Source organism: Ochotona princeps, chromosome 13 (genome assembly GCF_030435755.1).
Source record: "Ochotona princeps isolate mOchPri1 chromosome 13, mOchPri1.hap1, whole genome shotgun sequence".
Classification (NCBI taxonomy): Eukaryota; Metazoa; Chordata; class Mammalia; order Lagomorpha; family Ochotonidae; genus Ochotona; species Ochotona princeps.
Window position 1 is genome coordinate 2,021,043 of NC_080844.1, and position 27,832 is coordinate 2,048,874.

At 40.4% G+C, this 27,832-nt stretch overlaps 1 protein-coding gene across 1 annotated transcript; it reads right to left on the reverse strand.

Moving 5' to 3' along the window:
- Nucleotides 1-2,180: 2,180 nt before the first annotated feature.
- LOC105942610 (histo-blood group ABO system transferase 2-like) lies at nt 2,181-26,140 on the reverse strand. The gene is made up of 2 exons (XM_058671870.1): nt 26,045-26,140; nt 2,181-2,609 (listed from the first exon to the last, which is right to left on the reverse strand). Exons 1-2 carry the CDS (start codon nt 26,138-26,140, stop codon nt 2,181-2,183), a joined length of 525 nt encoding a protein of 174 aa, XP_058527853.1.
- Between the last annotated feature and the right edge of the window lie 1,692 nt (nt 26,141-27,832).

A 27,832-nucleotide genomic window follows, 5' to 3' on the forward strand; every position in this document is an offset into this window, starting at 1 on the left:
GCTTTTTTTCTTTCTCTGGGTTCATGTTGGAGCTTTTGTGTCTCCCTATCTCCAGCCTGTGCAGGTCTTTGACAGCCACTTCAAAGGCACACCCATGCCCATCAGGGTTCTTCCCAGAACATGTCTGGGGCACAGGTACTGACGTCAAAGATGAACCTCTTTCCACTCGAGAGGCTCACACTGCAGACATGGATGATAGGGAACAGGACATGCTGGCTGGGGCCGGGACACATAGCTTGATCTTGGGGGTTGTCCCTGGCTCCAGTGCTTCCACGGGGCACTGGCACACCACTGCCTTCTTTGGGCCAGATCTAGCTTCAGGCACAGGTTCCACAAAGTGCAAAACCCTTGGGTTTGGGAACCCAAACAGTGGGACTCTCAGTGGCCACTTGTATGGGAACTCACCAAGAGAAACTTCCAGTGTTCACATAGATGACTGGTTGTGGTCCCCCTCTCACTGGGGAGAACACAAACCATATGATTACTTATGGTGACATGTAAGCACTAGACCAGTAAGGGCTATGCATGTCATGGCCACATCCAGCCAGAGATCTTTCCAGAACAACACTCTTATTTACTAGCTTTGCCACAAATAATGCCATAAAGTGTGTGGGCTCCATATAACCTGCTGTAGGAATCATTTCCTGTCTCTTGCTCTCATAAGAAAGGCTGCAGTGAAGAGCCATGGCCAAGGCTGAGGCCAGGTGTGTCCACATGGGTCACACTCGTGCACCTGCCTGTTCTGACAGAATCAAATGCCCAGTGTCCTCTGTGTGAAGGTGTAGGGGATTCCCCTCATAAGGAATTAAGAACCCCAGTCCTGCAGTGCTTAGCATGCATTTCCCAAGTCGAAACTTGGGGGACAGTTTCGTAACACAGCCATTGAGATTGAGCAAGTACTCAAGTATTTAAGCCTATTCATCAAATACTGCACACACATTACACACACAATATGCACCCAGGCTCACTAAACCCACTACAATCATATTACATGCACAATTCAAATACACACACAAATCAGATTCACAATACACAGTAAACACAGTATACACACGTAACACACACACATACTCACTAGACCCACTATAAATATACTACACACGTATTTATGTACATCAAACACACAATACAGACCCATGTACACACTACACACATAATACACATACATGCACAATAAAACCACCAGACATACTATACACAATAAAAACATATTTAAGCAAACATGATATAGAGACCGACTACTATACATACTCTCCATATTCTATAAAACAAACTCCAAAATGATCACAGAATTAAACAATAAATACAAAATGATACAATTATTAGGAAAGGAAACAGGGCAAAATTTGGATGGCCTTGACAATGAGTTTTTTTAAATATTTGTTTATTTGAACAGAAGTTGCAAGAGAACAGATAAGGTAGATAGATATCTTCCATCTGCGAGTCCATCAGCTGGTCCATGCCCCAGATGGCCAGAACAAACAGAACCAGGTCAAAGTCAGGAGACAAGATCTGGATCCCAAAACCCCTTGAGGGTGGGTGGCAGATGTTGAGACACTTGGCGCTATTTCACTGCTTTCCCAGGTGCTTTGTAGGTAACTAGGTCAGAAGTGAAACAGCTGAAATTGCAATTGGCAGCCATATAGGATGCCAGTGTGACAGGTGACAGCTTATCCCCATGAACCATGTTTTTAACCACATCAAAACTATCCCTGAAGAATGATAAGGGTTGATGCTAGGGCCTTGGTCAGGAAGGCTGAGACTGGTCTAATCCCAGGAAAAGTGCCCAAGTCACTCCTGGAAGAAAGTGCTAGTACTGGCCACTATGGAACATGTACTGCACCCAGTGATGGGGCCGTGAGTCAGTGTGCACGTCTGTGTATTTGTGTCTACTGTCCATGAGCATGACTGTGTGTGTCTGTGTGAGAATCTCTGTGTGATGACAGAAGGCAGGGTCAGCTGGCATCTCAGCTGAGCAGCTCAGCTTCAGGAGTCTTTCTAAAGGGGGAAGAAGTGGAATCACAGTGCCCTTTCTCCCAGAACAGCTTTGAGCACAGAGCAGCCCCAGACCTCATCCTCTCTAAGGCCCTCATGGGGTTTTGGATTTTCTGCTTATTCTTGGGCACTGTCAGAAGCCTCAGTTTCTTTAAGACTGAGGGCCAGTTCAGTAGACAATCACCTCACAGGTACTCTGGGGACAGCACCTTGGTGGGCTTGTGGTACAGCAGGTACTTGTTCAGGTGGCTCTCATCATGCCACACAGCCTCGATGCTAGTGGTCTTGTCAATCACAATGGCCTGGTGACAAGCACTGGTGAGCTGCTGCACCTCAGCCACTGATCCCCCAAGGAAGGCTCCAATGTAGTAGGAATCAGCCCCGTCCCAGGGGATATATGCCTGGGACATCCACCGATGCTGATAGATTAAGGCCTCATGGAGGGCTGCATAGAAACTAGGGTGCAGAGTGCCAAAGAGTGTGGTCAGGATCTCCACCCCGACATGGTCCCAGAAGATCATGCCCACATCAGTGCACATCAGGTAATCCACCCCATGATGGAAGCGCTGCTGAGAGAAGATGCTGATCACCTCCATATGGTTCATGGACATGTCCTGCCAGCAGTCAACCAGTCACATTCTGCAGCTGGAACTGCTCATTCAAGAGGTCAATGTTGAATGCCCCATCCCAGATGATGGGAGCCAGACAGGATGTCACCACAAGGACATCACTTCTGCACGGGAGAGAGTCCCATAGCAACATGTAAGCCAAGAGCAGAGCAAATACACACAGCTGCCCCCCATCACTAGACCCTCTCTTCAGCCTCCATCTTCTGACATTTCACAGAGCTGCCCCCATTACAAAGGGACTTGGTAGGAGACCAACCCCAGACAGCCCCAGACTCCAGACTCCAGACAGCCCTGCTGTGAGAAGGGAGGTCCAGGCCCTGTGGAGGTCCACCCACCAATGGCAGGAGTGTATGGAAGACCCTATCACAGCTTTGAGCATTCCCTGATGGATAAAGGGACAGAAAACTGGGGAACCAGATTAGAGGAATGAAATGAGGACAGGGAATATTGTGGGGGCCTTCAGATTCAGGCCTCACAGAACCTAAGTGTAACAGCTTCCCTGAGCTCCAGATATGCCACACCCTCCTCTACTGTCCACGTCAGCACCTGTCCCATATGAAACATTTGCCAGTCAAGTCACTCACGAGTTAGTCAATGCCTCAGGCTGTGGATACACCACCCTGCAAAACAAGACACCATGTGTGTGATCCATGAAACGATGGAGCATACAGGCTGCGGGTTGTGTGCAGGACAAACAGCTCCACACAGACTGCCCTGCTCCCACTTGGCCCATCATTCGATATCCTGGGTAAGGTCATTTTAGAGGCTCTTACTCAGCATTGGTAAACAAGAGAGAGTGACTGAGGAACTTCAGAGTTCTAGGAAGACTGCTCAGAGTTTTGTGGTTCACTTTGGGTATGGAGGAAGCTTGACATGATCTTGGCTCCTGGGAGTGTCTCAGGGAGAGTGCAGGATCATGGGCTTGTTCTGTCTCTCACCGGCTATCTAACCCAGGTCATGTGGCTTGCAGTGTGGACAATACGGGAGCAACAGCTCATGCCTTGGCTGTCACACAATCTGCTCTGAAGGGGATGTGTGACCCTGACCTCCTCCAAAAGCACGCAAATCCCAGGAGTGAACCAGGACACATTCTCAAAGAAGCTATGCCTGCACTAACATGGGCCACAGTGAAGGTGGCATGCTACAAGGGTCAAACCATCACTAAAGAATTTCCAGGGGACCCACGGAGGAGGTCCCAGAGAATTGAGGAGCATTGAGGAAGAGGGTACCTCAGGTTGGGGAGAGGTCCAGATTGAATATTTGACAGACACAGAATCTTGGGTGGGAAAATGAAGATTCTGGAGAGCATAATGTTGATGACTACAAAGAATGTCTGAGCAGGCTGCTACTGATGTCCACTTCAAAATGCTTGAGGGAAATGACAGTTTTGTATATTTTTCAGTTACAAACATAAACAAAAAGGAAGAGGACCATAAGGCTCACGAGGCTGGCAGCTTCAGCCATGACAAATGCACCATGGCAGGCCCAGCTCCCTGAACTTCCATTCTATGCTAGTGGCCACCACATAGAAAAGCCAGATGACATGCATTGCCACTTTGTCTCCCAGAAGTTGTGGGATAAGGGCAAATTCAGAGCATAGATGGTGGGAAAGAGACATCTAGCTCCACGGAAGGCCGGCAGATGGGGGATGCCCAGCATCCAGATTCTGTCCAGGGCTCAGACATCCATAGGGCAGATGTGAGACTGCTATCAAACATATAGGACAAATATGGTAAATGGCAGGTGAAAATGCAACATGTTGCATACACATTTTAAACAATGGGTGAAAATCCAAAATGAATGACACACATTGAAAACTACAGTTGCAAATCCAAGTCTTCATGAATACAAAACAGATGGTATGTGGAAATCATATTGGTAGTAGACACATTGTAAAAAGCAGATGGAAATCCAACTGATAGCAGACACACGGTAATTGGCAGGTGGAAATCCAACACATAGTAGACACACTGGATACAGCTGGCAGAAATTCAACACGTTGCTGAATGCATTATAACCTGAAGGTGAACATCCAACTGATAGCCAATACATTTTTCACAGTAGGTGGAAATGCAACACTGAGCAGAACATTGTAAATTGCCAGCAGAAATCCTACTCTATCAAGACCCACTGTACATGGCAGGAGGAAATTCAACATGTAATAGACACATTACAAAACACAAGTGGAAATCCAACTGGTACCATATATATTGTAAAGGGCAAGTACAAATCCACAAGTAACAAACATATGACACATGGCATGTGGAAATGCAACTTGTAACTCTCATACATCATAAACTGCAAGTGGAAATCCAACATGGAGAGGAGCTATGCACACAGCAGGAAGAAATCCAACATGTAGGAAATGCAAGACAAAGAATAGGCAGGAATTGAACACATAGGAGACACATTGTATAGAGAAGGAAGAAATTCAACATGGAACTGACACATTGTATACATCAGGAGGAAATCCTACATGGAACAGACACAAAAAATTGGCAGGTGGAAAACAAAATGATAGTAGAAACATTGTAAATGGCAGATACAAATCCACAAGAAGCAGATATTTTGAAAAAGGCATGTTGAAATCCAACTGGTAGAGGGCACATGCCAAATTGCAGGTGGAAATTCAACACATAGCAGACACTGTAAATAACAGGTATAAAAACAACACGTAGGACACACATCGTATACAGCAGCCACAAATCAAACATAGGAGACACAGTTTATACAGCAGCAGCAAATCCAACATGGCAAAGACAAATTGTATACGGAAGATGGGGAAATCCACTTGGTAGCAGATGTACGATAAACTGCATGTGGAAATCCAACAAGGAGGGGAAATTTTGTATACACCAGGAGGAAAGCAAGCACATAGCATACACATCTGAAATGGCAGAGGAAATCCAAATTGTAGCAGACACCATGTAAACAGAATGGTGAAATCCAACATGAGGCAGGCACAATGTAAATGGTAGGTGGAAATCCAACAATAGTAGACACATCACAAAAGGCAGGTGGAAATCCAACTGGTAGCAGATCCATTCATTGTAAATGGCAGCTGCAAATCCACAAAGAGCAGACACATGGAGAACATGGCAGGTGGAGATCCAACTTGTAACCCTGATACATTCTAGATTGCAAGTGGAAATCCAACATGGAGAGGAACTTTGCACACAGCTGGAGCAAATCCAACAAGTAGGAAACACAGAGCAAAGAACAGGTAGAAATCCAACACATAGTATAGACACATTGTATACAGCAGGAGGAGATCCAGCACATACTATATACATTCTAATCTTCCTGTGGAAATCCAACACTTCACAGACACTTTGAACAGGGCACTTGGAAATTCAACCCGTAGCCCACGCATTTTTCATAGTAGGTGGAAATGCAGCACTCAGCAAAAATACTGTCAATGGCTGACTGAAATCCAGCTCTTTATGGACACTCTGAACACAGCACATGGACATCCAAAAAGTAGTAGTCACATCACAAAAGGCAGGTGGAAATCCAACTGGTAACAGATCCAATCATTGTAAATGGTAGGTGGAAATCCACAAGGAGCAGACACGCAGAGAATATGGCAAGTGGTAATCCAACTTGTAACTCTCATACAGCATAACACGCAAGTGGAAATCCAACATGGAGAAGAACTTTGCACACACTTGGAGCAAATCCAACAAGTAGATAGCACATAGTAAAGAACAGGTAGAAATCTAACACATAGGAGACACATTGTATATAACAGGAAGAAATCCAACATGGAGCAGACACATTGTAGACAGCAGGTGGGAAATCCACAAGATAGCAGACATACGCTAAACTGCAGGTGGAAATCTTTCATGTAGCAGAAAATTTGTAGATGCAGGAGGAAATCCAACACATAGCAAACACTTCTTAAACAGCAGGTGGAAAACCAGCTTATAGCAGACATATCCTAAATGGCACGCTGAAATCCAACAAGTAGCTGACATAGTGTATGACTGGTGGAAATCCAAAGGTAGTAGACACAATGTAAATGGCATGTGGATATCCAATGTGTAGAGAAACTTTTTACAGCAGAGGAAACCCAACACATAGCCTACACAACTTAAGCAGAGGTCAAAATCCAGCTGGAAGAATACATTGTAAATGGCTGCTGGAAATCAACATGAAATGACTCATTTTATACAGCAGGTGGAAACCCAACTGGTATCAGACACACGCTAAGCTGGAGATGGAAATCCAACATGGTTAGGAAGTTTTAGATACAGCAGGAGGAAATCAAACACATAGCATACACATTATAGACAACATGTGCAAATCCAACTGGGAATAGAAACACTAATTGGCAGGTGGAAATCCAATACACATACTACAATGTAAAGGACAAGTGGAAACCCAACTGTTAGCCTACACTTCCTAAACTGCAGGTGGAAATCCAATATGGAGCAGAAACGTTTTGGACAGCAGGAGGAAATCCAACATGTAGCAGACACATTGTAAACAGCAGGTGGAAAACCAACTTGTAGCAGACATATCCTAAATGGCAGGCTGAAATCCAACACATACCATACACATATTGTATATGACAGGTGAACATCCATTTGGTAGCAAACTCAATATAAATGACAGGTGGAAATTGAACATGTAGAGAACACCTTTTGTTTTTTTCTTTTTAATGTATTTTTACTTTGAATTTTGAATTATGTGGTACAATTTTATATAGGTTTGGATTGCATGCCAACTCTCATCCCCAGTCAGATTTCTCCCATTTTGTTACAATAGTGTATTCCTTCAGAAGGGATCATAATTCTATCAGTCTCTAATTTGAGTGTACCCCGACATTGTTGGTATAGACAATGTCAGACAGTCCAGCATCCTATTGTCTACACATGTCCAAGTTTCAATGGGAATCAACCTTTCATGTGGATGCAGAGATGCATGTTCCATTATACCTCCATGTCTGTATTTGATAGACCTCAGTACTCCATCACTATACAATACCATGTGGGTGAAGCCATGAAATAAGATCAGCAAACTGTATGAGTTTGCACAGCCACAACAGCAACAGCAACAAATTACAGCACCATGGAAAAAAAAATGTGCCACTTAGTGTCCATCACGTGAGTGACAAAAGGGAATCACAGAAGTCTCTTGGGAAAAATGATGCCATTTTACAATTTATGAGCCCATGATGAATTTGACTATGGAAAGGAGATTATTTCGATTGAACCAAACTAAAATAAAAAAAAAACATCAAAACATATGAGATACAGCCATGAAAAAAGCAAGCAATCGAAAAAACAGTATGGATTGCACTATTGGAGTTGCACTTTCTATGTTGGTTTCCTTATACAAGAGAATATATTGTATTTTTTCTTTTGTGCTTGGATCATTTCACTGAGCATAGTGGTCTCTAGTTTGGACCACCTGATTGCAAATAGAATAATTTCATTCTCCTTAAGAGCACAATGATATTCCATGGAGTAAATGTTTCACAGTTTCTTTAACCACTCTCCCTTGGACACACATCTGAATTGTTTCAATGTCTTTGCTATTGTAGACTGTGCTGCTGCAAATATAGAATTACAGATCCCTTTCGCACATGCAGATTTCACTCTTTGAATCTGTTCTTTTGAGAAATGTCTGTGAGAAATGCCTGTTCATTTCTTTCGCCCATTTTGTAACAGGGTTTTTGTTTTGTTCTGTTTTGTTTTGTTTTGCTGGCCCTGGGTTTCTTAAGCTCTTTGTAAATCCTGGATATTAGTCCCCTATCACTTGTGTAGTATGCAAAATTTTCTTCTATTTTGTGGGTTGCTTCTTCGCTTTGTTAATTGTTTCCTTTGCTGTACAGAAGTTTTTTAGTTTGATGTAGCCCCATTTGTTCATTTCGAATTTGATTGTCTTTGCTTTTGGTGTCTTTTCTAAGAAGTCTTTCCCTGTTCCTATATCTTGGAGTGTGCTGCCTATGTTTTCCTTTAATAGTTTGGTGGTTTCTGGGTGTATATGTAGGTCCTTGATCCATTTAGAACCAAGTTTTGTATAAAGCAACAGGTGTGGGCCTTGCTTCTTAATTCTGCAGGCTGCTATCCAGTTGTCCCTACAGCATTTGCTGAATAGACCAGGATCTTTGCCTGGATTGTTTTCAGTTTTCTTGTCAAAGATTATTTGACTATGCATGTGTGGATTCCCCTCTGGTGTTTTTATTCTTTTCCACTGGTCTTCTTCTCTGTTTCTGTACCAGTAACAGTACCAGGCTGTTTTGATAACCACTGGTCTGTAGTATGTCTTGAGTTCTGGAATTGTGATTCCTCTGGTTTGATTTCTATTTTTCAGGATAACTTTCGCTATTCACGGTCTTTTGTCATTCCAGGTGAACTTTTGTATCATCTTTTCTATTTCTGAGAAGAACATTGTTGAGATTTTGATTGGGATTGCGCTGAATGTGTATGTTGCTTTTGGTAATATGGTCATTTTGATGTTGATCCTGCCAATCCCAGAACATGATAAGGTTCTCCATTTTTCAGGGTCTTCAATTTCCTTTTTAAATGATTTATACTTTTCATCATAGAGGTCTTTCACATATTTAGTTAGCTTAATTCTTAGGTATTTAAGATTCATCTCCTCTATTTTAAAGGGGACTGTACACACATTTTTTTTTCTCATCCGTGGAATTTTTGGATACACTAGTGCCATCGATTTGTGTTCATTAATTTTGTATCTTGTCACTCTCCCAAAGTCTCTTATGAGTTCCAATAGCTTCTTGATTGAATCTTTCAGTTCTCCTGTGCAGAGAATCATGTCATCTGTAAATAGGGATAATTTAAATTCCTCATTTCCAATTTGTATTCCTTTAATTGCTTTTTCTTGCCTAATAGCTCTGGCAAGGACTTCCAAAACTATATTGAAGAGTAGTGGTGATAATGGACATCCCTGTCTAGTTCCAGATTTTAGTGGGAAGGCTTCCAATCTTTTCCCATTTAGTATGATGCTGACATTGGTTTTTTTGTAAATTGCTTTGATTGTGTTGTAGAATGTTCCTTCTATGCCTATCATGTTTAGAGTTTTCAGCATGAAGTGGTGCTGGATTTAATCAAACGCCTTCTCTGCATCTATTGAGAGGATCATATGGTTTTTATCAGTCAATTTGTTGCTGTGATGTATTGCATTTATTGTTTTGTGGATATTGAAGCATCCCTGCATGCCTGGGGTGAATCCCACCTGGTCTGCATGAATAATCTATTTGATGTAGTGTTGGATCCTGTTGACTAGTATTTTATTGAGGATCTTTGCATCTATGTTCATCAAGGATATCGGTCTCTAGTTCTCTTTTTCTGCTGTTCTCTATTTGGCTTTGGCATTAAGGTAATATTAGCTTCATAGGAAGACCTTGGAAGGATTGTCTCTCTATTGTTTGAAAAAGCTTGTGTATGTTTGGGGTAAGTTCCTCTTGAAATGTTTGGTAGAATTCAGCACTGAAGCCATCTGGTTCAGGACTTTTCTTGGTTGGGAAGGCTTTAACTATTGATTCAATCTCAGTGCATGTTATTGCGTTATTTAGATTGTTAATTGCTTCTTGATTCAATTTTGGTGGATTGTACGTGTCCAAAAATCTATCCATCTCCTCTAGGTCTTCTGATTTGCTTGCATATTTGTTCATATTTGTTGCTTGTAATAGTTCCTGACGATTTTTTGTATTTCTGAGGTATCTGTTGTTATATCTCCTTTCTCATCTCTGATACTATTGACGAATATTTTCTCGCTCCTTTGATTGATTAGTCGGGCTAGTGGGGAGTCTATTTTGTTAATTTTCTCAAAGAACCAGCTTTTTGATTGATTTTATGTATAGTTCTCTCAGTCTCTATTTGGTTTATTTCCTCCCTTATTTTGATGATTTCTTTTTCCTACTAATCTTGGGATTGCTGTGCTGTTGCTTTTCTCATTCCTTTAGCTGTAAGGTTAGCTAATTTGCTTGGTGCTTTTCTAGTTTCTTCACATAAGCACTGATTGAAATGAACTTGTTGTATGTATCTAAGGTGTAACTATATACCAAGATGGTGTTGAAATGATTACAGGATTCTCTTTTGGCTCTTGTATCTGCTCTATTCCATAATGATGGGAAATGGGTCCTAAGGCATTCTGTTAATTATTCCCACAGGTTTCTAAATGGCAACAACTCCTGATTGTTACACTCTGTTTATATCCTCCTCTGAGTGAAGGGGTGGGGGTCAGATGGCTCCATTCTACTTTACAGAAAATCTGTTTAGCAGAGTGTCTTTATTTAAGCATTAAGGAACTGAAGAATCAGCTCTCAAAATGGAATATATGCAGAAAATTCAATTTAACAGTCTGAGTATGATGACATAATGAACACATTGTTTTATTAGGTACATTTTGCTTTTGGGCTTTTGTAGTTGTCACTGAGTATAAAGGTCCTATTTAGATACTGATACTTAAGCTTAAGTTTTATTTTACTGTTTACATTAGACTTTCGCTCACTTATGGATGAGCCCTGTGTGCTACAGTATCTGATCAAAGCAATCTCTACTACTTTCTTTTAAGCTGCCAGTGGATTAAATTTGTCACTGTATTACTTCAAGTTTATTGCTGCAAAAAATAAAAAAGAGAATAGGAGAATAGGTGGAGTTTAGGAAGTTGGTATAACTGTATTTATATACACACACACACATATATATACACACACATATGATACATGAAATGTGTTCCGTTTTTTAAAATTTCAAAAATTAGGGATCCGGAAAAAATGGACGGCCTGAGAGGACGGGCATAGAAAGTGAAGTGCTGAAAGTGAGACAGGGCGCGACTGGAGAGAGATCTGCGGACCAAAGAACCACAGGAAGGAGTGCCAGAAGCTCCCTGGACATCGAGCATCCAAGAAGAAACACATAACTCAGAAGAAATCCAGAGAAGGAACGCAGGAAACACAAAGACCTGGTTAAAACGTGGTGAGTCATCCTGGGAAAGGGGCACATCAGCGTGAAGCCCAGAGGACCCAGTGCAGCAGGAGACAGTGGGACGGGTTGCCTTTTGCGAAGGCCCCTACCAGCAGCAGCGACCGCTCCCCTCCTGGTGAAATTTCCAGCAACCAAAGCTGTGAGACTGCTTGGCGCTCTGAGCAACACGGGCCCCAAGAGGCACCTGGCTTAGCAGCTTTGTGGAGCGGGAACCGGTGACGCTGGGACACACAGGAACCCAGAGAGGTGGAGTGCACCAGGGGTGAAAGAAAAAAAAAAAACCCTCGATTTTCAGGCTTTTTGCTCCCTGAGAGAACCATACTGAGACTGACCCTGCTCAGTGCCTCCTCTGCCCCGGAATTCTCCCAGTCTGAAGCTGTGCGAGAACTGAACACTCCAACTTCTGTGGGAGCCGGGGCATAGGGCTCCTACGAGGATCCCCAGTGGTGCAGCGCAGGAGACTTGCGCAGCTTAGCTTTCTCTACCATCTCAGGGGCGTTGCCCCACTGAGGACTTCCTCCTCCGTGTGGGCCTCTGCTGCTCCAGGCTTGGGATTCCCAGCCCCGGGCTGTGTTGGAGATTTCCGCGGGCCTCAGCACTGACTTTGCTCCCTGGAGTTCCCGCTTGCGAGTGCTGCTCAGGAACTCCCTCTCAGGGGTGCTGTTCCACCTCCCGCTACAACAAGCAGACTCTTCTGGGCGGGGCTCCAGCTGGAAGAACCAGTCTCTGATTCCGCTGAATCTGAGTCGGCTCTAGTTTGGCCTCTCCTGCTGGGCCCAGCAGGGGATTCTGCCTGAGAGAGGCTACTTTCTCAGTTGCATTCTCTCAATGGTGGAAGCAGAGCCCTGGGGGGCGCAGGGCTGTGGGGGGCACGCAGCCGTGCCCCTTCTGGTTTGCTCTTTTGCCCAGGTCATGGGGTTCTGCTGAGTGTTGCCCGGCCTCTGGAGCTCAGGCTGAGCCCAGAGGTGAGAGCCAGTGGATTCCCTAGCAGCCATTCCACTGTTCGGAGCTGGTGTGGGGACTTCTGAGCCCAAGTCCCATGGCGCTGCTGTGGTTCCCTGGGCACTCTCTCAGAGCTGCTGAGCAGTTGGGAGGCGCTTCAGGGGACTGAGGGCAATGGCTGTGGACACACAAGTCAGACGCATAAATCCCAAAACAACAGGAGGCAAAACACATTGAGGAGAAGTATCAGAAAAAGCAATGACCCAGAAGAAAGATCAAGCACTCCCTCCCAATACAACCAAAAACTAATCTCAATATCTGAAATGCAAGATGAAGACATAGAGGAAATACCAGATAAGGACTTTAAGAAACTAGTGATGAAATTCATCAGAGACAGTGAGAAGCGTTGGGAAGAGTCCAAGGTATTCGAAAACCATGTCACTGCAGAAATAAACCAAGTCAACAGAATGAACACAGCAGAGGACAGAATATCAGAAATGGAAGACAATCAGAATGAAAGGCAGCAGCTCATCAAACAGTTGGAGACAAATCTGGAGAAAGCCAATAAGTCCATACAGGAAATGAAAGACAACCTCAAAAAATCAAATATTAGAATAATAGGCCTTCCCGAAGGAGTGCAAAAGGAGACAGGCTTGCAACGGGTGCTCAATGAGATAATGCAGGAGAACTTCCAGAATACTGGAAATATAAATCCAGCACAAATCCAGGAAGGACAAAGAACTCCCAGGAGATTTGATCCAAACAAATCCTCACCCAGACATGTTGTCCTCAAGCTACCTTAGAGTGAATACAGGAAACTATTCTAAGACAAGTAAGAAAAAAGGATAAGATTACTTTCAGAGGAAGGCAAATCAGAATCACAACCGACCTATCGGAAGAAACGCTCAAAGCAAGGAGAGAATGGAGTAAAACCTATCAAGTCCTGAAACAAAACAACTGCCAACCAAGAATAATGTACCCAGGAAGTTCTCATTTGTATTTGAGAATGAAATCAAATACTTCAACAGTAAAGAGAAACTCGAAGAATACATCAACACGAACCAGCTCTGGAAAATCTCCTCAGGAAGGTGCTAAACCCAGAAAGAAAAAATACAAACCAAAATCAAGGATGGCAATGGGAGACCTCCCCACTAAAATCCATACAAGGAAAGTCAACCAATGAGAAACTCTAATAGTCGCAATTACACACTTGCACACTTACACACACTCATGGAAGCCCAAAATCACACCCTCTCAATATTGTCTCTAAACACAAATGGACTAAACTCACCAATCAAAAGGCATAGATTAACGGAATGGATCACCAAACAGCACCCAACTATATGTTGCCTACAAGAGACACATCTAACCAGAAAAGCCTCTAAGAAACTGAAAGTAAAGGGATAGAAAAAGATATTTCATGCCAATGGACGAGAAAAAAAGGCTGGTGTAGCTGTCCTAATCTCAGATGACCTAGACTTTAAGCTGACAGACATCAAAAAGGACAGAGAAGGACACTATATTAGGGTGAAGGGATTGATCCATCAGGAAGTAATTACAATCGTGAACATATATGCACCTAATTCCAATGCTCCTAACTACGTGAGGCAATTACTTACAGACTTAAGGGGAGACATAGATATACACACAATAATAGTGGGCGATCTTAACACCCCGCTAACAACAACAGACAGATCAACAAAACAAAAACTCAACAAAGAAACAACAGAACTCATACAAACATTAGAACAACTGGACTTAGTAGACATCTATAGAACTTTTTATCCTAAGACCACAGATTATATATTTTTTTCAGCAGTGCATGGCACCTTCTCCAGGATCGACCACATGATAGGACACAAAGCAAACCTAAATAACTTCAAAAAGATAGGAATCATACCATGTACCCTTTCACCACCACGGAATGAAACTGGAAATCAGCAATTCAAAATGCCCCAGGAAATACAGAAACTCCTGGAGGCTGAACAATATGCTATTAAACGAACAATGGGTCAGGGAAGAAATTAAAGATGAGATCAAAAAATTTATGGAAACCAATGAAAACTCTGACACAACATTCCAAATCTTATGGGACATGACCAAAGCAGTGCTACATTGTAAATTCATCGCAATTGTAGCTCATGTCAAGGCCCAAGAGAGGTGCCAAATACAGGAAATAACCACACACCTCCTGGAATTGGAAAAGCAGCAGCAGATGAGCCCCACACACAATAGGAAACAAGAAATCATCAAAACAAGGGAGGAAATCAACCAGATGGAAATAAAAAAAAACCATACACAAAATGAATGAATCAAAAAGCTAGTTTCTTGAGAAGATAAACAAAATAGACACCCCGCTGGCCCGTCTGACAAAGAAAAAACAAGAGATGGCAAGAATTAACAGCATCAAAGATGAAAAAGGCAACATAACAACAGATATTACAACCATTACGGACATAATTAGAAATTACTACAAAGTACTGTACTCCAACAAATCAGAAGACCACCAAGAAATGGAAAAGTTCTTAGACTCACACCACCTGCCAAAACTTAGCCCAGAGGCAACAAACGACCTGAACAAACCCATAACTGAAGCAGAGATTGAATCCGTGATTAAAGACCTCCCAACAAAGAAAAGCCCAGGCCCAGACGGCTTCACTACAGAATTCTACAAAACATTCAGAACAGAACTGACCCCAATCCTCTACAAACTCTTCAAAACAATAGAAAAGGAAGCAACTCTTCCAAACTCATTCTATGAAGCCAATATCACCTTAATCCCAAAACCGGACAGAGATCCTACAGAGAAAGAAAACTACAGACCTATCTCTCTGATGAACATTGATGCTAAGATTCTCAACAAAATCCTGGCCAATAGAATTCAAAAAATCATCCGACAGATCATTCATTCGGATCAAGTAAGATTCATCCCTGGAATGCAGGGATGGTTCAACATAAGGAAATCCATAAATGTGATACACCACATCCAAACATTGCCAAACTAGAACCACATGATAGTATCAATAGAGGCAGAAAAAGCTTTCGACAAAATTCAACACCACTTCCTGCTAAAAACCTTAACCAAGGAAACGTAGATGGAAAAATCCACAACATAATCAAAGCAATATATGAAAAACCCAACGCCAGCATCATACTGAATGGAGAAAAACTGGAACCCTTCCCACTGAAATCTGGAACAAGACAGGGATGTCCGCTTTTTCCACTGCTGTTCAACATAGTCCTAGAGGTACTTGCTGAGGCCATAAGACAAGAAAAAGAAATCAAAGGAATCCAAATGGGAAATGAAGAAATTAAGCTTTCACTACATGCAGATGACATGATTCTTTACATAGAAGAGCCAAGAGGTTCAACACAAAGACTGCTAGAACTTATATGAGAGTTTGGTAGAGTGGCAGGATACAAAATTAATGAACAAAAATCAACAGCCATAGTGTATGCAAACAGCTCCAAGTTGGAAAAAGATGTAACCAGCAGATACCATTCAAAATAACAGAGAAAAGTATGAAATATCTGGGAATTAACCTAACCAAAAATGTAGGAGACCTATTTGAAGAAAACTACAAACCACTTAAAAAAGAAATTGAACAAGACCTCGAAAGAAGGAGTAACATCCCATGCTCCTGGATAGGTAAAATCAATATCATTAAAATGTCTATATTGCCAAAAGCAATATATACATTCAACGCAATTCCAATCAAATTGCCAAAAACATTCTTCATGGAAGTGGAAACAATGATCCAAAGGTTCATCTGGAAACACAAAAAACCACGGATAGCCAGAACCATCTTGAAGAACAGGAAGTTAGCAGGGGCAATCACAGTTCCGGACCTCTGGACATACTATAGGGCAGTGGTTATCAAAACAGCGTGGTACTGGCACAAAGATAGAGAGCAAGATCAAAGGAGCAGAATAGAAACACCAGAAGGAAACCCACACAGGTACAGCCAAATAATTTTTGACAAAAGGACAAACGACAATCCAGGCAAATGGGAAGGTCTATTCAATAAATGCTGTTGGGACAACTGGTTGATAGCCTGTAGAAACAAAAAGATAGACCCACATCTCTCACCATATACTAAGATCAAATCTAAATGGATAACAGATCTAAACCTACATCCAGAAACCTTTAAACTTTTGGAAGAAAATGTTGGAAATACTCTGCAAGATCTAGGGGTAGGTCCCGACTTCCTAATAAGGACACCAAATGCAGTAGAATTTGAGGCCAGAATAAACAAATGGGACCTCATCAAACTGAGAAGCTTCTGTACAACAAACGAAACAATCAATAAAGTTAAAAAGCATCCCACAGAATAGAAGATCTTTGCGCACTACATAGGAGATAGAGGGTTAATCTCCAGAATATACAAAGAACTACAAAACAGACAAAACACCAAAACAAACAAGCCACTCAAGAAGTGGGCATGGGAAATTGGCAAACACTTCACAAAGGAACAAACCCAAATGGCAAATAAACATATGAAAAAATGCTCAAGCTCCCTGGCAATAAGGGAAATCCAAATTAAAACATCAATGATACTGTATGACCCGGCAATAGCACTCCTAGGAATATATCCAGAACACTTGTTTTATGAGAAACCAACATGCACTCCTATGTTCATAGCAGCACAATCAGTAATTGCAAAAACATGGAAGCAACCAAAATGCCCATCAAGAGAGGATTGGATAAGAAAGCTATGGTTCATCTACTCTATGGAATACTACTCAGCTATTTAAAAAAACAAAATGCAGTTCTTTGTGGCCAAATGGGCCAAACTGGAAACCATAATGCTAAGGGAAATGAGCCAATCCCAAAAGGTTAAATACCACATGTTTGCCTTAATTTAAGATGACACGATGTTATGTATAACAAGTTATGTTATGAATGTTATATGTTGTGTATAAACCAAAATTGAAATGTCAATGAGGTGGTCACAGAAGGTGGATAAGAAATCGCATTTACTTTTACCATATTGGTTACTCATTACTATGTCAATTAATTCCATAGTGATGTAAATTTTTGCTGATGGTATGTTGGAGCTTTTATGTGATTGGGATGATACTCTGCTGGCTCTGTCTTCAGACCAGAGAGGGTATACCTAAGAAGCCGTTGAACTTGACTAGACAATAAGATGCTGGACTCTATGTTTGGTATATGCTTGCAATGGGGGAATCTCAATTGAACTTGAACTGTGGTTATGCAACAAGGTGGAGGAATCCACCATGGTGGGAGGGTTTGGGGAGGGGTGGGGAGAATCCCAGTACCTATGAAACTGTGTCACATAAACAATGTAATTCATGAATTTAAGATAAAATTAAAAAAAAAAACAAACAAACAAACAAACAAAACATCAATGAGGTACCAACTAACACCAGTAATTCTGCCCACATGAATAAAAGCACCAACAACACTTGTTGGCGAGGTTGCGGGGAAAAGGGAACCCTACTCCACTGCTGGTGGGGCTGCAGGCTGGTACAGCCTCTATGGGAATCAGTATGGAGAACATTCAAACAACTCAAAATCAACATACCGTATGATCCAGCAATAGCACTCCTAGGAATATATCCAAATCATTATGAGAAACCAACATGCACTCCTATGTTCATAGCAGCACAATCAGTAATTGCAAAAACATGGAAGCAACCAAAATGCCCATCACCAGACGATTGGATAAGAAAGTTATGGTTCATCTACTCCATGGAATACTACTCAACTATTAAAAAAAAACAAAATGCAGTTCTTTGTGGCCAAATGGGCCAAACTGGAAACCATAATGCTAAGGGAAATGAGCCAATCCCAAAAGGTTAAATACCACATGTTTGCCTTAATTTAAGATGATATGATGTTATGTATAACATGTTATGTTATGTATGCTATATGTTGTGTATAAACCAAAATTAAAATGTCAATGAGGTGGTCACAGAAGGTGGTTAAGAACTTGCATTTACTCTTAACATATTGGTTACTCATTACTATGTCAATTAATTCCATAATGATGTAAATTTTTGCTGATGGTATGTTGGAGCTTTTAATTGACTGGGATGGTACTCTGCTGGCTCTGTTTTCAGACCAGAGAGGGTATACCTAAGAAGCCGTTGAACTTGACTGGACAATAAGATGCTGGACTCTATGTTTGGCATACGCTTGCAATGGGGAGTCTCAACTGAACTTGAACTATGGTTATGCAACAAGGTGGAGGAATCCACCATGGTGGGAGAGTGTTTGGGGAGGGGTGGGGAGGACCCAAGTACCTATGTAACTGTGTCACATAATACAATGTGATTAATGAATTGATAACAAAAAAAAAATTCCAAAATTTAAATGCTAAAAATCTTATAAAATAGCCAGTAAAATCTTTCTACTATACATCTCTACTTCCAAATGAAAAATGGACTCTCAATGGAACCATTGGATACCATTGGATATATCTTAAAAATAGAATGTTTGTGGCTCGGTGCAGTGGCCTAGCAGCTCATTTCCTCACCAGAATCCCATATGGGTGCTAGTTCTAACACCGGCAGCCCCAGTTCCCATTCAGCTCCCTGCTTGTGGCTTGGGAAAGCAATTAAGAAGACCCAAAGCCTTGGGATCCTGCACCCACATGGGAGACCTGGAAGAAATTCCTGGCTCCTAGTTTTGGATCAACACAGCTACAGCCATTGCGGTCACTTGGGGAGTGAGTCATTAGACAGAAGATCTTCCTCTCTGTCTCTTCTGCTCTTTGTATATACAACTTTTCAATGAAAAAACCTAAATCTTCAAAAAACTAAGAAAGAAAACAGAATGTTCAACAATATGCCAATATTTGTAGCCAAAAATTCAGGATACACTCAATTTGCAGAATGATGGGCATATGTTTGCTATGAAGGACTATGTTTTTATAATAATATGGGGTAAAACACTGCGGAGGGAAGGAGTTTGGAAAGGTAGTATAACCTACGGAAAAATATAATATTGAAAGTATAACAGAGAATAAAAAAAGGAAAAAAGAATGTAAAAGAAAAGAATATGTAGTAAACACCAAATTACTGAGAAGCTAATGTTTTGTAGATAAATTTCAGGAAGTTAGTAAAAATTTCTCTTACCAATGTATTTGTCTAATTTTGTGGCATATTAAATTATTTATTCATCTTTATTGGAAACTCAGCTATACAGAGAGGTGGAGAGTAAGAAAGAAAGATCTTCATTAGTTGATTCACTCCCCAAGAGGTTTCAAAGACCCAAGCTGAGGTGCAGAGGCGTAAGAAACCAGGAGCTTCTTCCAGGTCTCCCATGGGAGTAAAGGGCCCCAAGAGTTTGGTCTATTCTCAACTGCTTTCCCAGGCCACAAGCAGGGAGCTGGATGGGAAGCAGGGCCACTGGGATTAGAACCGGCACTCATAGTCCATATGGGATGCTGGCAAGTACAAGGCTAGGACTTTATCTACTAGGTTATGGCACTGGGTTCTTTATATTTGACACACGCCAAATCTCATAGAACTGTGTAAATCCTTCAATTTTTTTCCTATGTCTGTTTTCATGTAGAAGATTGATTTTTTTCCTCATGGATTCCTTGCTTTGGTTTTGGTTCTAATTTTGATTTAAAATTTGTCTTGATCATTGACTTTTCAACTCATATTTATCAGCAGAACTCACAGTATATTTCTTTCTGTGTTTGACTTATCTCAAATACTATAGCATTTCCTAGTTCCATCATTTGTTCAATGACAAAACTTTCTTTTGTTTAAAGCTTCACAATTTCCTATTGTGTTGATACACAATGTTTTGTTAACCATTGAACTTCGAAGGACTTGAGTTCACCTTCTAATGCTGTGAAAATGTTCTATTAAATGCAAAGTTACTTTTTAAAATACCCTAGGATATATACCCAGAGATGAATTAACTCCATTATGTACAGTGATGTAGGAGTAGGTTTTGGAATGCAATTTGAGAATATTCTAGCCAGTTTATGTGATGGGTGCTTATTTCTAGGGGTTGACAGTCCTTTGTTGAAGAGTCTTAGAGGCAAAACTTCATATTGGGTGATGTTGTTTGTGGATTTCTATCCTTGGACTTAGTGGTGGCCATCTTTGGGCATGAGTTGTTCTCACAGCAGCATTCTATTATATGACAGGATGACCTCATATGGTTTGCTTCAGTGCATGAGCACTTCCATTTCCAGTTCCCTGCCGTGTTTCAATACAACCAGAGAAATATCTTTTGGGAGTAATGTGGAGATGTTCTGAAAACCAAGAAAGAAAAGTATGGGCAAATTACTTAGGAAAAGACTAAAATACATGCAAATTCCTTAGGCAGATATTAGTGTATAATGCTTTACAGTAATTTGTCACTACTCCCTAAGCATAGTATGCTCACTAAATAATTTGCCACAAAACTCTGCTGTCCTACTATGTACCAGATACTCTTGTTGGTGTTACAGACAGAACAGTAAAGGAGACAGACACAAATCAATGCTTTTCATTGTTGACTGAATGGTTTTACCTCTGTTAGCCTTTCTTAAATTTTCCATCCCAGTCTCCCCTTCCAATATGATTAATGATGTTTATTTTGTTGAGATATTTTAAGTAATTTCATTTCCAACTCTGATCCCTGAGTGTATCTTGCCTAGTAGATTTCCTTAAGGATTCAGCAGTAGTACAGGGATTTCCACACATTAATGTTCTTGCTTTTAATAATATGAAATGTCTGGACCTGGCGGCGTGGCCTAGTGGCTAAAGTCCTTGCCTTGAAAGCCCCGAGATCCCATATGGGCACTGATTCTGATCCTGGAAGCTCCACTTTCCATCCAGCTCCCTGCTTGTGGCCTGGGAAAGCAGTTGAGGACGACCCAATGCATTGGGACACTGTACCCGCATGGGAGACCCGGAAGAGGTTCCAGGTTCCTGACTTCGGATAGGCACGCACGGGCTCGTTGCGGCTCACTTGGGGAGTGAATCATCGGACGTAAGATCTTCCACTCTGTCTCTCCTCCTCTCTGTATATCTGGCTGTAATAAAATGAATAAATCTTTAAAAAATAATAATAATATGAAATGTCAAAGCTGTGTGGATTCTCTCAGCCATCCTCAAATGCCTATATTGTTCATTTAATAAAGACATGCTAATTTAAAAATAATTAGTTTCCAAAATTTGTTACACAGTATAGGGTAGGATTTGGAATTGTAAAATATTGATTATAGGACACAGCATTTCAGTTAGACCCAAAGCACACATTTTGGTGACTAATTGACTGCATTTGATCACACTAAATAATATATTATGGATTTCTATTTTGCATAGAGAAGAGCTTTTTAGTGGTGATGGTATCTTTTTTGGCCTAGTGTTAAAATCCTGACATCCTATATTAAAGTACTGGTGTTAGAGAGTCTTGTGTAGGTTTCTGATTTCTGCTTCTGGTTAAGATAATCACTGGAATGTAACAGCTACAGCATTATTCAGCTCATTTCTTGCTACCCATCGATGCCATGTAGATGAATTTCCTTGGTCACAGAATCATGCAAACTCAGACTGACCCATCAGTCTTCTGTGGTAGGAAACAAGTTCATAGAAACTCTATCTTTCTCCATGAATTTCTGCTTCTCAATGAATGTGTTCATTTGCACATACAAACATAAAAAAATGTATTTCAACAAAAAATATACATTGGCTAGTGAAGATATACTAATCAGCTTGACTGAATAACTAAAATTAAGGACAGCAACAGCTCTGTGCTGTGAGTCTGAAAAGGCAAACCTAGTATATCTAGTTTCGCAGAAGCCTCCATTTCAAAAAGCAGCATTCATATATGACTGGGAAGGTAGATCCTCACAAAGTTCCAATTGGTAACAGTGCAATAAGGAGTTAAAGATGATACATGAAAGGCTGACCAGAACGTAGTCAAGAGACTGTCAGTGTGCAGGTGAGGATATGCTTGGAAGAAGATCGGCATCACCACTTTAGAATCAGGAGGTGTTGGATTTATAAAGGGGATCAGAGTGAGGCTGTTCCACTCACGTAAGATTCAATCTTTGGCAAGTAAGAAAGTGAGGTGGCTGCTGGGTACAGCTGGTAGGCTAATTCTGTACTTCGGAGTGTGTGAAACAAAGTGACACTCGGTGAAACTTGCAGAGAATGTGAGGATGATGTGGCGCAAGACAGGAGAGTGGGTGTGGCATTTTTAATAGGCCATTTGAACTTTGTCTTCTGTGCTGTTGACATGGAATCTACCCTTTCTGTTCCAGGGAACTGCATTGCCCTGGAGAGGAGGAAACACAGCCTGCATTCTGCTACTGATGCAGATGCCCTTGGTCAGGGATGTTTCTTATTGGATAAAAATTTCTCTTCTTATGGAGGAGTAGGAAAAGGGACCATTTCCTGATTTACAGGCACTTATTTTTTCCGTGATATCCATACGGGAGAATCAGGTGGGATGTCATCATGAGTCCCCTGGACTGTGGGGCTCTCTTGAGAAACCAGCTGTGGCCTGAACTTGTCATGAAGTTAACCTTATTGTTTTCCTCTTGTTTGTTAATAAGGCCTGAGAACAGACAACCTGTCCAGGCAGGCCTGCCTCAGAGAAATGAGTCCACAGGTGAGAAGAGTGGCACCCAGATGTTTTCCACTGATGTCTCCCAGAGACCAGGAAAGTTCACCTTTTCCCTCAAGTGGATATTCTTCTAAAGATGACAGGCCAAATTGTGCTGCTTCTACAAGTGAAGTGGGAATAATTGGCCTGTAAGGAGATGAGGTGGTACCATCTCCTCACTATAAACACATGTTGAGGATTTGTTTCACTATGGAGTCCCATCAGAGGCTTAACTGGGTGAGTGTCTCTGTGGCTTCTGAGATGAAGCAGTCTATCTTTCAGTGAAGTGTTAAGAATATTTTCAAATCATGCTATGAATTTTAGATTAATGAATTCTGTAATTTCATGAGTTATAGAAGCACATGAGTGTATAGGTTTGCAGGATTACAGTTCTATATATTTGCTGACTTGAATTGCAATTGCACATGCTATCATTTATTGCAACATTTTTAAATTTAACTTCCTCTTTGATTTCAATTTTCTCTAATTAGGTATAACACACCTGAAATGACTCAGTACATTTTAGTGATATTGCATAACAATGGTAAAGTTCATTTAACTTCTACTCAGTGTTGTTAAACAGGGAATTTGGAGCAGAGAGCACAATTTTTACCTTTTTCTAAACCCAGAACTTAATGGGTAGCTCTGGCTATAGCCTTGCTGTTTCAGTGGTTTATAGGTTGGCATGTGTGAAACCTTAAATGCGTACTTTCTCTTTCTTGTATCTATGTGATTCTATTGGTATTAACAATTCAATTCTATGCAGCACGTTCTTTATTGAAATTATGATTTCCTATTAACTTATCTTGCTGCGTTTTTTGTCTCCTACTTTACACTGAATTTTTGCTACCTCTGTTTTTGTTTTCTTTCTCTCAATGGGTCTGTGAACACAATTTGCACAATTTGCATATTCTCATGATTAATGCTGCATTTCTCATTTTCTGCATTATGCAACATTTCAAGGAACATGTGATGCATTGCAGATAATCAATGCTGTTAGATACCTATTCTCTTTATTCTTCTAAAATTTGTCCATTTTATTAAGAAAAATATCCTTGAGGTGAACCTATTATAGTGGAAATAATTTGTATTGGTTGATTCTGCCAACTGACTCAATTTTCTTAATCAGTGCTATTAACCTACTCACACATAGTTCTTCATCAAAAGTTCTTGTTCTGTTTTAGTATTGTAAATGTTGTCATATGTCTTCAAATGCTTCTCCCTATAAATATGATAAAATTTATGAGAGCATCAGGCAAAAATTGCTGTGGTGGACCAAGAAAATGTTGATATTCTTATCTGGTCATCATTTTGTCATTAATTTGCCTTACTGAATGACTGATAATATATGAATATTGTAATACTGTTACATATTTACTTATAATTATTGTAATAGATTATTTCTTCCTTCAGTGTGTTACTAAATGAGTTGATCAGGATCATTCAGATGTGGAAATAGTCAATCATTTATTGAGTTCAAAGTTGATACACAATTCTTTTTGCTTCACTAGATTAAGCTCTGGAGAATGTTCAGCATCCATTTAATCAACAATGCATTGATTCCTGCATTACCACATGGCATGGCATGTGGTTGTGAGAAGGTTTTCTATTTCTGCGGTCTATTTCTGAATTTGAGTCAGAGAGAGAGAGAGAGGCTAGCAGCAGTTCCTCCACAAGGCCCAGGAACAATTGATATGGAGATGAATGAACAGGAAATCTCTTGGTTCACAGGTTCAGATACTGGATGTGCTAGAGTATTGGGAGACCTTACTGTTGAAATGCAAATGACTCTAGCCCTGGCCTGAAATGCCTAAGGGACAACCTTCTTTTAACAGTCTAATGCTGTTAATAAACTTTTTCTATTGGCCATTAGTCAGTAGTCCATGTGTGTCATTGTCAGGCTCCGTGTACCAAGTCCATCGCTGCAGGACAGCGAATATATATATATATATATATATATATATATATATATATATATATGATGAATATACACATGTATTTATATATGCATATATAGCATTATATACACAAATATATATAGCAAAAATGCATACATACATACATACATATTTGTTATATATATGCATGTATGTGTGTATTTACAGAGAACCAATTTCAAAATATTTGGGAAAGCAAATTAAAATTGTATTATTTTATTGAATAATTATTTTGAATTACCTAAACAGTGAATTCTTTAAAAGCTTGAAATATGACATATACTGACAAATGTTCATATGTTATAGAATAAATAATGCAGACGTTTTACTATCAGTAACTTTAGTAAACATTCAGAGCTTATTAAAGTAGTGGGTAAAATAAAAAGGATGATTTTGCATGAGTTTCATATAAACAGAAAGATTTATGGTGATATGAGGACTGTGTTTTGCCTTATAGGTAGTTGAAATATCTTCAAATATACTGACATGAAAAAAATATCCAGTAATGTTACCACTGAAACATGTGTATTTTTTCCAAGCTGGCATTGGCATCTTAGCCAATACCTCCCTTCTTCTCTTCCACATCTTCACAATCCAACAAATTCATAGACTTAGACCAACAGACATGATCACTTGTCAGCTGGCTTTTGTCCATATAGTGATGCTACTTACCACTCTAGATATTTCATCTGTAGACATATTCCAATCCCTGGGATTTCCAAATGAATTAAAGTGTAAACTTGTGATCTTCATGAATAGAGTGTCTATGAGTCTCTCCATCTCCACCACCTGTCTCCTAAGCATTGTTCAAGTCATCACCATCAGTCCCAGCTCCTTCTACTTGTCAACATTTAAACATAAACTCACAAAACATGTTGCCATTGCTTTCTTCTGCATTTGTTGCCTCAGCCTGTGTTCCAACAGCAACATGATCATCTACACTGTAGCTCATTCCAACAGGACCAATCTACTCAATGTCAGTAAGTACTGCTCACTCACCACTATAAATTCCATTGTCAGGGCACTATATCGCATGATTAACTTGTCCCAGAAAATCTTCTTTTTAGGAATGATGCTTCTCTCCAGCATGTACATGGTGATTTTCTTATGTAGCCATCAGAGGAAGTCTGAGTACCTTCACAGCATGAGCATTTCCCCAAGAACCTCCCCAGCAAAAAGGGCCACCTGTACTGTCCTAGTGCTGGTGAGTTTCTTTGTGATTATGTCCTGTGTTGATATCATCATCACGTCCTTCTTATACACATTGTGGAAATATGAGCCAGCCGTACCGCATATCCAGAGTCTCTTGGCAAACATGTATGCCACTGTCAGTCCTTTGGTGTTTATTAGTTCTGATAAAAGAATACTTGACATTCTGAGAAAAGTAATCAATATGTGCCAAATATTTCAAGAGTTGATAAAGCAAGTCAGAAAGATAAAATATATCAGTTGGGAAATATTTCAACATCCATAATTTTCAATGTGACAGATTATGAATAATTTTACAAGTATATCTTCTATTTTCACATTGTCACAGCCAAAATCTACATGCCTGTCTTATTTCAAAGTTTTCCATGTATTGAAATTTCTTCCTCTTATACTTTTTGTGTAGAGGAATGCATTTTCTGTGTGTACTCATGAGAAGCTCTTTGTAATACCTAAATCTTAATTCTCCTTACTTACAAATAAATCAAAATTTATCTTTGCTTGTTGAATGCCTAGCAACTACATGTCCGATTCTAGCTTTAACTACACTGTATCTGTGTTAAGATAATTGTTATCTCTACTTTGACACTGTATAAGCTCACTAAAATGTTTTTAGATTCTTATGTTTTTCACAAAGATTTCTTCCTCCTTGATGATACACAGTATAGACATTATTTAAGTATTTTTTCTTAAATTTCCAATTATTGGGCCCTGAGTTATATACTAGTTGCTAAAGTGCTTGCCTTGCATTCACCTGGGAGAACATATGGGCACCACACCATGTCCCAGTGTAACCACTTCCAATCCAGCTTCCTGCATGTAGCCTGATAAAGCACCTAAAGACAACGCACAGTCTATGGACTCTGCATCTGCATGAGAGACCCAGAAGAATCTCCTGGCTCCTGGCTTTGGATAAGCTCAGCTCAGAACATTTCCTCCAACTAGGGAGAGAATCAGCAGACAAAGATTTTCCTCTTTTCTCATCACCTCTCTGTTTATCTGACATTCCAATACAAACAGGTAAATATATAAAAAAAAGAAAAGCTATTGACCCTGTAAACTCCTGAATTTATAGATTTGTATCTTGTGGTCAGTTTTGGAAACTTACAAAATATAAATGATTATAATGCTGTCATTAATGTCTTTGTAGGAATATAATTTCTAATGTATTTTATGTACCATTGAATTCAATATATTTACCCTGACTGTGCTTAAAATCAGTCTATTTAAAAATGAATTTATTTGAGCCAAGCATGGTAGCATAGTGGCTAAATTTCTTGCCTTGTTTGCAAAACAATCCCATAAGCACTCCAGTTTAAATTCCATGAGCCCGATTCATATTCATCTCCTGCTTGTGGCCTAGGCAAGCAGTTGAGGACAGCCTAAAGCCTTCAGATCCTGCACATATGTGGGAGACCCGGAGGATGAACCTATCTCCTGGCTTAGGATCACCTCAGCTCTGGTCATTGTGGCTACTTGGGGAGTGAAGCAGCAGATGGAAGATCTTGGTTTTTTACTCTCCAGCTCCATATATATTTGACTTTCCAGTAAAAATAAAATAAATCTTTAAAAATGATTTTA